The following is a 10,897-nucleotide window of genomic DNA, read 5'->3' on the forward strand; positions in this document are numbered from 1 at the left end:
TATTAAAAGATATATATTTTAATTATCATATGATTAGATCTATGGGTTGGTTCAGATTCTGCACTCCTATCCAAATTAATTATTAGAAAGAGTAATAATTTGATTTGGGTTGAACTCAATTATCCATTAATTTCAAAACCAATTTAATTGATTAAATTCAGATTCAATCTGATAATCGAATACATGATATTATGATCACCCTATTTTTTTAGGAAGAAGAGAATAAAATATATCATATATGTTAACAAAACCACACACATACTCTACCATGTCTCCGGATAGGAAACTGGTCCTACATAGAGTTACGAGTGCAGCGAAGTGGTCCTAATAGAAATAAATGATATTTCTATATTTATCTAAATTATCTATTAATAATTTTGCAGCTCACAGATCTGTTTGTTGTGTTAATTCATTTATGGTTGCAGGCTGAATTGATTGATCCAGCAGTGAAGGGAACTGTGAATGTACTTGGAGCATGCGCAAAATCACCATCTGTGAAACGAGTTGTCTTAACATCTTCCATTTGCGCAGTTGCATTCTCTTCCCGGCCTAAAACTCCTCAAGTAGTAGTTGATGAGACTTGGTTCTCAGATCCTCAATTCTCCTACCAATTGAAGGTTTCATTTGTGTCTTTCTCTGTTTTATTTATTTTTCATTCTTAGATTTAAATACCAATTTAACTGAGCAAACACATCCAAGTTAGGAATTGAATGACATTTTTTAATCTACACATTTGTTTTTATCCGTACATCTTTCTAATAGTAGAAGATAGAGATATTATTCTGTCGGATTTGAGTTTGTTATTTTTACTAGTATAATTTTTGACCTGGGTTTATGTCATATAAAATTATATAAATTAGGTGGATTCAGTTTAACTCGATTGGTTTTGATTAATTTAAGATCGAAAACCTATAAAATAAGTCGAGTAAAATATTAGAATCAAATTCATTCCAAATTAAACTCAATTTGGCCAGCTCATGTACTCAGAGTAAGGGTTCATTTGGAAAATTTCAAAAGTTACTTTTTTGAACATTTTACTTATGAAAAATAGTAATATTAATATTTAGTGAAATTTTTAAAATCAAATTGTAGTTTTTTAAGGAGTTATTTAAGTGTTTATGGAGAAGTTAAAAAAAATAACTTCTCTCATAATATAAAATTTTTTTATCACATTTCTTTTAAAATAAACACCTTTAAAATTAAAAAATCAAATACAAAATAACTTATTTATAAACTACTTTTAATATAAATATTTATTATTTAAGTTATTTTTTAAAAAAGAACTTAATTAAACTGTTTACTCAAATTGACCTAAGTGTCTAACTGACTAAATTTGTTAAGAAAATGTGCTATTCATACTCAATTTTCTTTTGTACAATAAATTGATTAGTTTTAATTTTTATTTTTTATAAAGGCGTTGTTTATACTTATCTATGTACATTGAATTGACACGGTTCCTATTCATATTCTCAGACATGGCAGTGGTATACAATTTCAAAGACTTTGGCTGAGGAAGCTGCGTGGAAGTTTGCGGAGAAGAACGGCATTGACATGGTTGTTATCAACCCAGTGCTGGTGGCAGGACCTCTCTTGCAACCAGAAGTTAATGCAAGTGTTGAGCCAATCCTCAATCTAATCAATGGTACATTTCATTCAAAATTTAAACACTAGAGTTTTTGGTTTGATACATTCCTTGTTACCAGGGAAAAACATGGAAGCATTCTTTAACTTGGTTGATTTCAGGGAAAAAATTTCCAAATAGTTCTTTTGGATGGGTCAATGTAAAAGATGTTGCAGAGGCACACATTAAGGCATATGAGATTGCTTCAGCTAGTGGAAGATATTGTTTGTCTGAAAGAGTGGTTCACTACTCTGAACTTGCTAGGATTTTAAAATCTCTCTACCCAACGTTACAAATTACTACTGAGTAAGTTTAATAATCTCTTTATTACAATCAATTTTTTCCAATTGTTTATTGAAATCTCTTTATTACAATCAATTTTTTCCAAAGGGTGAAGTACTATTTTCTAATATTTGGGTCAAATTTTAATTTGGTTTCTAACATTTCAAACGTCTTATGTTCATCTCAAAAAACTTTAAACAGGTTTAATATTGTTTTACCGTTAAATTTAAATAAATAATTACCGGGTCATATAATAAAAAAATATAACCAAAACCTTCTTATAACATTTTCTTTTCAATCTCCTTCTTGTAAAAAACCCTCAAATACTATCAATCAATCATTAATATTTCATAATCAAAAGAAACTCTTGCATTAGTAATTAGTAATGACTTGATTTTATCTATGTACTAAAATCAAACCTTATTAACTTTTAAATATGTTAATTGTTCGTGTCAAATTTAAAAACAAAACAACATTAATTCCATTTGAAACTTTTTATGACCGAAATAAGACGGTTAAACTTTTTACAACTAAAATAGGATGTTTGAAACCTTAAATACTGAATTAAAATTTAACCCAAATATTAAGAACTAAAATAGTACTTTATCCTTCTTTTAATTACATTTCACTTTGATTTTTTTTTTTAATCAATAGGTGCGAGGATGATGGGCCCTATGTGCCAACATATCAGATTTCTAAAGAGAAGGCAAAGAGTTTGGGAATTGAATTCCAACCCTTGGAAGTAAGCCTCAAAGAAACTGTTGAAAGCTTTAGAGAGAAGAACATTGTCAATTTCTAATCCATGATTTTGTAATAAGGTCAACCATGTCCGGTTGGTGACCATATACCATTAGAAACTCCATGAATGGAAGGAATAAGTAGGTTATGAGTATTAAACCAGATCAAGTGAATCTTTGGAAATGGACCAAGTTATATTAATATAAACTTGCATTATCAATAACAATCCGTTAAAAGCTAGGGTAAGGCACCATAGCTCAAATTTGGTGAAACTATTTTTCAAAAACTTGTTCACATAAAACTTTCACTATAGTTTCCTTCTGTAATTATGAAAGATACAAAAATCTTAGGGTAACTCCATGGCCCCATGCATTACAAAATTTGCATCTAGGACCATAATCAGCAAATAAGAAGATTACATTCACATGAACCCCAGAAAGCTACTCAAAATTGCTTTGTTTTTATCTCAATCTGTAATAGCAAAACAAAGCTTAGCCTCATCCCAAGGTCCATTGATCTCAAACTTGTACTCCTGGATCCGTATAAGCCAATAAGGGCAGACCACATTGACAAAAACCAGCAAACTAAGCAGCAACACAAAAAGTAAGCGATGCAGCATGTACACGAAACTTAATGTCACAACCATCAAACTGATAGAAAAACACAGGTGTAAACGGAACGAATATTTCTTAATGCAGTAAGTAACCAGGGGACCAAATAGGAAAACTTGCAAGGAGAATAGCATGATGGCAAAAACATGTAGTCTCGACGGAAGGCGAGAAGCAATGAATACAGAGGCGACTACAGAAGCATTTACAGAGATGCAACTGGTCAATGCAGGATTTTTTAGAGCCCCCGGTGCATTGACAGTTGATTCCGAATAGTCATGCAGGAAAAGGTGAATCACGAGAAGCGATACGGTTAACGCCCAAATGGAATCAGAACTGATGGATCTTGTAAGGGTTTGGTAGATGGGAGCCAAAACATATAATCCCATTATGAAAAACGAGATATTGAGGAAATAATGATGAACAAGGATGCTAAGGGAAATCTTTTCCTGAGTGAAAAGGAGAATTAAGAAACCCGAAACAAGAAGACTAACATCTATGCACAGAAGACAATTCTCATCAATGGTTGATTCTAGTGTGTAGGTCCATACTAAGACAACAAGAGCTACAATGCATAAGTATTCAGAAATGGAAACAGAGTCTAACATCACCTTTAGCATGTCCCTTCTTACAACATTGGCATTCATGACCATTCCTTCAAGGAAAGATTCATCGGTATGATTGTCATCAAAACCAGGTTGCATACCGCCATATGCTACTTTCCTCCATCTAGGACGAACCTGCGGAGAATCACTAGCCAAGTGATGATCCATCACAAGAAGCTACCCAATTTTCTTCAAATGTTACCTCAAATCTCAAATCTATCATATGAAAACACTTCTCCAACTTCTATTATGTGCTTAAATCTTGCTCCCCAGACATGATGCCACTTTGGGGCTTATACAATCAGTAAGGTAAGAAATCATAGTTTATTCACACTCTCTCGTGTTTTCAAGCTTGCAGATTTACATGTCAAAACCCTGAAGATAAAAAGTTGAAGAATTCACATAAATGCAAAGAAACCGAATTCACATTTGCAACTAAAGGCATATATGATTGATAACAGAAACATAAATACAAAGACAAAGAATTAAGAATATGATTATGCTACACAACACAAAACAGATATTGAGACACAAAATCAATTAACAAAAACTTACATTTAGATAGATAAATGAATAAAGGATTAAATGCAGCAAAGTTGTTAAGGTTTTTTTAAAACCCAAACCTGATTAAAGGTTAACCAGAAATAAGTAGCCACTATCAATAGTTCAAAGAGACAGTAATTTTTATTCCTCATGTGATGTGTGTGCGCTACACAAATCACGTTCCGAATGACGTAGCAAATCCATAATGCTCCTGTCACTATTTATGCAAGAGTGATTTTAATTCTATTTTGTTATAATTTCATTATACAGAATTACAGATTAAGCCACAGAAAAATGAATAAAAGAGAACATTCCAGATATATTAATCAGCAGAATACAGAAGACCAATGACAGTTATGTAGTTTACCTAAGTGAGAAGAAAAGTAGAACAAAGTAGAGAAGAGGGCTATGCATAACTTGTAGATCAAAACTAATTTACTTTATTTCAGTGCTAATTTTAAAATTTTCACTGAAATTGATTCGAAACATTTACCCTTAACTAAAATGAATAAAAATAAAAGAAATATCGCAGCAAGCAATAGAAAAAGAAAAAAAGGCAATTACAGAGCTACGCATTTCTCCAACTTTTTCAAGCCATATCCATTCACAAATTCCAAAGCATATGCTATGCTAATCCACAAGAACAACCAAACATGCCCACAAAACCCTAAGAACCCAAATTCCAAGGCAACAGAAGAGAGGAAAAGAGGAATAGAGGAAAAGAGGAATACCAGAGGGAGAGACGAGAAAAGAGGGAATGATATGCGTTAATTCAATTGGCAACGATCACTCGAGCGTCACCACCGTTGAATTGTGAATCGGAGAAAGAGAGAGAGAGAGTAGCGGAAGGATTGAAAGAAGGAACCTTGTGAAATTGGCAAACCAAGGATCACTTTCAGCTTGCTAGCTGCTGCAAATGAACACTACTCTTATTACCATTTTCTTCTTTCCTTTTTTTTCCTCCTTTTTTCCATATATTTTTTTTGCTTTTCTTTTACCTAACTGAATTGGGCCATGCCCCTTAGAAAATAAGCCCATCCATGTTTATTAGTGAAGAAGAAATTATAATTATCCAAGACCAAACAAAAAATAATTATAATTATCTAAATTATAATTATCAATTTCGGGTAAAATTGATAGCTTTATCAACGTCACCTGAAATTAATTCACCTTAGTTTTCACCATATCTAAAAATAAAGGTTTCAAGAACCGGACCAGTCATCAAACCGTTTTAGTTATTAGTTTACTGATTTATTGGTCTAACCGGTCCAACCGATAGTTCAACCGAAAAAACCATTTTAAAATAAAATAATAAAAAATTATAAATAAATATCCTAAAATATAATTATAGTCTAACATAATCTTAAAATATCTTCGAAATTTAAAACACTACATAAAATATCATCAACAAAATCCATATGATCTTATTAAAATACAAATTCAACCGTTAAATAGTAAAAAAATATATCTAAATATTAAATCCCAACATCATAATTTATCAATCATCAAAATCAGCAAGAACTTATTATCAGCAATTGCTTCTTGATTAATATTATTATCCATAATTGAAATTATTAAAACAGATACAAAATTAAAAACAGCCACAGCACAATGAAAAATAAAAAAACCATCAACAAGACCATATCTGAATTAACCCCACAGCATTCAGCAACAATCACAAAACCCTAGACCTTCACCCAGCAATTAGCAGAATACAAAACACCAGAACAAAAATAATTAGGAGCATACAAAACACTAAAAGTCATTAGCAGAATACAGTATCTACAAAACAAAGCCATTAGCAGAATACAGTAAACCTTTACCCAGCAAAACTAGCATCTACAAAACAAAGCCATTAGCAGAATACAAACACCAGCAAATTTGAACAAAATAATTAGGAGCCATCAGCAGAATACAAACACCAAAGCAAAAAATTCGGCAGAAATAATGAACTTCATTGGCACAATACAAACAAATTGCTTTAAAATAAAATAAAATTATTGAACCCAACTAATACAACAGCACGTTGTAACTCAAGTTGCACAAAGTAACCAAAGGTGCTTGAACTCAGATATACACACAAAGAGCAAAATTCTTGGCACAGTGTGCTAACTAACTAAGCCAGCTATAACAAATGTAAACAAAGCCAATTTTTTATTGAATCCTAAATCCTAAATAAAAAATAAAATTGCGGATTTCCAATTCTTGGCACCGTTTCTGGAGGTAATCTAACTCCCATGGTGTTTAATCACATCAGTAAAGAACCAATAATCAGTAGAGAACCTGAGCTAATCACAAAATAATCATTAATCAATAAAATCGCAACACATAAAACCAGAGCTAATCACAAAAACAGAGCATAAAAAGTAGAAAAAAAAACGAACAACAACTGAACAATTGAAGAACAAGCAAGCAAGACATTCACTGACCTTCGAAGAAGACGCCAACAGACCCTTGATTAATGGATGACGCCGACCAGACGACGGCAAGAAGATGAAGCTGACGGCAAGAAGATGCAAAGAGTAGGGGATGGGGCGAGCTCGCGGAAGAAGAGAGCAGGGGAGTTGGAGACTTGGGAGGCAGTGGCTACACGGATGGACGGCGGCAGAGCTCGACGGACGGACGCGGCAGTGGCTCGAAAAGAGTAGCTAGGGTTGGATAAGGGAGAGTGAATGATTCGGGCAATAGCAAAGCATAGGCTGAGAGGAGTGAGAAGTGAAGTGGTTCAGTTCAGTAATCACTAATCAGTAGGCCAAAGTTGCAAACGACGCCGTTTCCTTCAAACCGGCCGGTTTCCGGTCCAACCGGACGTTTTTGTCCGGTTCATCAATTTTTTATCGGTTTTTATTTCAGCAGTTTTACATATCTGACCGGACTATTAATATCATCGGTTCGCGGTTGGACCGGTTCGATCGGCTGGTCCGATCCGATTTTCAAAACACTAAATATCCTAATCCAAAAAAACTATCTTGTAAATTTTTTGGTGACGTTTTAAAAACATTTTTGTTACTATTATTTTATAAGAATAGATGTGATTGAACTATTATATAAAATATTTCATAATATCAATGCATTAAAATTAAACTTATTTTGTAAATAGTAGTACGAGGTTTTTTTACACATTTTTTTGAAAAACTTAAATAAAATAGTAATATTATGGTTCAATAAAGAGTGAAATTACTTTTTTATTAAAAAAAATACCTAAAAAATTGTCATATACAATAAATATATTTTCTATAAATTTAGTAAAAAAAAAGATTTCATTCTTCAAAAAAAAAGTCCTAAATAAAATTTGAGACAGGATCCAAGAACTTGGAATTTAAACCTTGAAATATGTTGAGACCGTTATGTATATGTGTCAAACTAAAAGTTATTGTTCCGAATTAAATAGCATTGTATATGGAATATGAAGGAGATAGAGAAACACAAATTTCACAGAATTGATGCTTCAAAACTATACTTTGATCATGCTGTAAATAATGAACGAGGCCGGCCAACAAAACGCATTACACTCTTCATATTCATTTGGATAATGAATTTGGTTGGTAACCTATGACATGAATATAACAACCTTGGGCATTCATTTTCTGCTGACTTAGTACACATTATTACATTGACACATACCAAATCACCTTTATCTTGATCCATCCCATTATGTTAAAGGTTGTTATGATATCTATATTTGTTGTGTTAGTGAGGGTCACTCGCAGAAAATCTTGTCAGCATTTGAAGCAACATGGCTATGGCTATGGCTATGGAAGTGGGAAAATCGCTTGGCATTGTGGTTCACCAACAATGATGATGAGTTCCCAATGTCTCGGAACGGTGTTCGTTTCGTGGCGAGGACTCCACCTATGGTGGCAGCATGTTGTGCTTTTTTGCTTTCCCCATTCCCTGAAACTTCTTTATGCCTGTTGCTATTACTATTTTCCTTTGAGTTGCAAACCATCACTACTCTCTTCTCCAATTCATCATGCCTTTCAAGATCACCAGAGACCGTAGCAATTTTCGCTTCAAGCTCTTTTGTTTTATTTTCAGACAAAATAGCCCTTTGTTTCCATTCTTGCACCTAGTTATAAACAGTTAAATAACAATTTAGTCAAATATGTCAAACTATTTTTCGACAACTTGGAGTGAGTAATCATCTAAATAAGTTTTTCTTACATCATTTTGAAGGGACTGGGCTCGATCTTCCCAAAAGTTGCGAGAAGACTGCAATTCCTCCATCTCTTCTTTAACCTGAGCAAGCATCTCTTGCATTTGGGACCATTGCTCTGTTTCAGCTCTAACCTGCTCCACGATTCTTCGAACAATCGTCTTGCATTCTCCTGAACACAATTTCCCTCCTTCATAACCCAATTTTTCCTGCAGTTTTAAACAAAACAACACCACAATTGAGTTCAGGAATACTGCATTTACATATGCTACCTTTTACAAAAAACCAGTTACTATATAGAATGATATTGAAATACAAAAATAAACATGTATTTATACTTGATGCGATTGAGGTACTCGGATGGAAGAAGATGATGAATCTTGAAGTTCAACTCTCTTTGAAGTTGAAGCAGAACTGTTAGCACTTGACAACATTGAATTGTACTCTTCCTCCATTCTCTTCAACAATACCCCCTTTGATAGTCCCTCCATTTTCCTTTTCAATATCTCCACCTGTGCAAACAAACACAAATATCTCAAAATGTAGATTAAGATGCTAGCTAGATGTTTTTGTTTTGCCGCTTACATTTAGTTTTCCTCTTGCAACAACGGATTCATGAATGGTGTTAACCGAGAAGCTTATATTTGCCATCTCTTGAAACTCCCTCAAGTATATGTCATTGGAGGATCCTCCAATCTTGTCAAGTCTTCTCTGCAAAACCGAAACTTGCTTGTCGAAATTTTTGGTTCTCCTGTTATAATTATTACTAGCCTGGGATGAATTTGTTGATCTCTTTTGCATCCTCTGAATCTTCTCCGTCAACTCACGAATCCCTTCATCCAAAACACTCTCAATGTTCTCCCCTTCACAAATCTTTATTCTTCCCTGCAGCATTATTCAAGTTTGAATCAGCACAAGATAGATGCATGCGCAATGCATATACAAAAATGTTACGCGCACATAAAAAAATCAGCTATCAAATCGAAAAAAGAAGTGAAGGGAGTAGAACTAACAGAAACAAGAGTGCGAAGTGCAGATCTGAGAGTGGTGTCGATCTTGGAACGAGTCTTCTCGAGCTTCTTGAATGCAATCTCCTTCTCCATCCGCAAAAGGTTACACTCAGCCCTCAACATCTCCGCCTGAAACTTGCAGTAGTTTTCTTCATCAACCACCGCCCTGCTGCTTCTTTCGGCGACTTTCTCTCTCCTCTCCCCACCATTAGCAAAGAGGACGATGGGAGGGGCCGATGCACGGCGTTCTCCATGAAGCAAGGTGTCGGCGTTGTTGCCGTTGTGGGGCCTCCGGCGACGAGGGAAGTGGAGGATGCGGGGAGTGGGAGGCGGTGGAAGGTGCCACTTATTCAGAGGGGGTCTCCTTGATGACATGGCGGCAGTAGTAGTGGTACGGGTTTCATACATACCATGCAATGAAAAATAGAGAGAGAATGGGCGGGGCGTGCAGTGCAACAAGGTCCTCGTGAAGTGAGTTAAGTACACAACACAATGCAAGAAGAGCAACAGAGATTTGAAATGAAAGGTGGTTGTTGTTTTCTTTTTTGGTTTCGGTATTGCTCGAGTCTTGAGATAGTAGCTTATTAGGTGTGGTGTTATGTTATGTGTGTATGTTATGTTGTGTGTGGTGTAACTATTTATTTCCAACGTCGGACACTGCCACTGCCACTGCTTCTTCATCGGAATTTGAAAAACATTACTGTTGCTCCTTTTATATATACTAACCAATCATCTATTCCAACTTAATTATTACCCTATACTTTTCAATTTTTCCACCCTTATATAACTACACATGCAATGATGCATCACTAGCTAGTTTGCTATTTTATAATTTTCGAGTTGAATCTAGAAAATACTTATACTAATAATACATCAAATTTAAGGTTAGATTCAAATTTTTAAAATAGACCTAATAAAATATTAGGTTGAATCCAAGTCTAGTTAAATCCAATATGGCCTAACCATACTCTCATATTAGCAGATCGAATTTCAATTTGAATCTTTGTGCAGTTTGAGTTTGTTTCTCATTATCATTAATCATCTCAATCGTCTCTAGTAATGGATATTCTTATGATAAGGAAATCAAACGTGTTAGACCGGAGAGAAAACAAAGCAAAGGAAAATTTTAAAGGATAAAATCAAGCCTTTTATTCATAAGTTTGAGATAAATAAAAAGAGAAAAGCAAAAGATTTATGATATATATTTTTATAAGTCTATCTTTTACCAAAAAAAAAAAAGATATGCATATTATATTTAATATATGTGCATATATTTATTACAATAAGTTCTTGAAAATAATTTAATTAAATTAAAATCTAACTAAAATACTCTA

General features: G+C 33.9%; 3 protein-coding genes across 5 annotated transcripts in view; 1 reads left to right on the top strand and 2 right to left on the bottom strand.

The window, feature by feature from the left end:
- Positions 1–2,911, top strand: part of LOC107629543 (cinnamoyl-CoA reductase 1) — a 3,839-nt gene extending 928 nt beyond the window's left edge. The window contains exons 3-6 of the mRNA XM_016332361.2: positions 426–617; positions 1,474–1,642; positions 1,744–1,927; positions 2,558–2,911. Coding sequence (XP_016187847.1) covers positions 426–617; positions 1,474–1,642; positions 1,744–1,927; positions 2,558–2,702 — 690 coding nt within the window. The 3' untranslated portion in view covers positions 2,703–2,911. The remainder of the gene's footprint in view (positions 1–425; positions 618–1,473; positions 1,643–1,743; positions 1,928–2,557) is intronic.
- LOC107629546 (phosphatidylinositol N-acetylglucosaminyltransferase subunit C) overlaps positions 2,917–10,897 on the bottom strand; it is a 38,822-nt gene continuing 30,841 nt past the window's right edge. The window contains exons 1-3 of one of the 3 annotated variants that reach the window (XM_021118134.1): positions 5,129–5,424; positions 4,478–4,614; positions 2,917–4,229 (exon numbers count right to left, since the gene is read on the bottom strand). In XM_021118134.1, coding sequence (XP_020973793.1) covers positions 3,108–4,022 — 915 coding nt within the window. In that variant the 5' untranslated portion in view covers positions 4,023–4,229; positions 4,478–4,614; positions 5,129–5,424 and the 3' untranslated portion in view covers positions 2,917–3,107. Of the gene's footprint in view, positions 4,230–4,477; positions 4,615–5,128; positions 5,425–10,897 lie in introns of those variants that run through there. The other 2 variants (XM_016332364.2, XM_016332365.2) reach the window with 2 other exon arrangements.
- Positions 7,828–10,231, bottom strand: LOC107629542. Its single transcript, XM_016332360.2, has 5 exons — positions 9,567–10,231; positions 9,139–9,438; positions 8,892–9,065; positions 8,562–8,762; positions 7,828–8,466 (listed from the first exon to the last, which is right to left on the bottom strand). The coding sequence occupies exons 1-5, from the start codon at positions 9,969–9,971 to the stop codon at positions 8,098–8,100; spliced, it is 1,449 nt and encodes a 482-aa protein (XP_016187846.1). The 5' UTR covers positions 9,972–10,231; the 3' UTR covers positions 7,828–8,097.

Source organism: Arachis ipaensis, chromosome B03, assembly GCF_000816755.2.
Source record: "Arachis ipaensis cultivar K30076 chromosome B03, Araip1.1, whole genome shotgun sequence".
NCBI classification, from domain to species: domain Eukaryota; kingdom Viridiplantae; phylum Streptophyta; class Magnoliopsida; order Fabales; family Fabaceae; genus Arachis; species Arachis ipaensis.

Bases quoted from the DNA above. Each gene is read 5' to 3' on its own strand.
- LOC107629542 (XM_016332360.2), bottom strand. From the start codon at position 9,971: ATGTATGAAACCCGTACCACTACTACTGCCGCCATGTCATCAAGGAGA. The intron at 9,066-9,138 runs GTAAGCGGCAAA...TTGTTTGCACAG, and splicing joins TTGCAAGAGGAAAACTAAAT to GTGGAGATATTGAAAAGGAA. The intron at 8,467-8,561 runs GTAAGAAAAACT...GTTTATAACTAG, and splicing joins CCCAGTCCCTTCAAAATGAT to GTGCAAGAATGGAAACAAAG.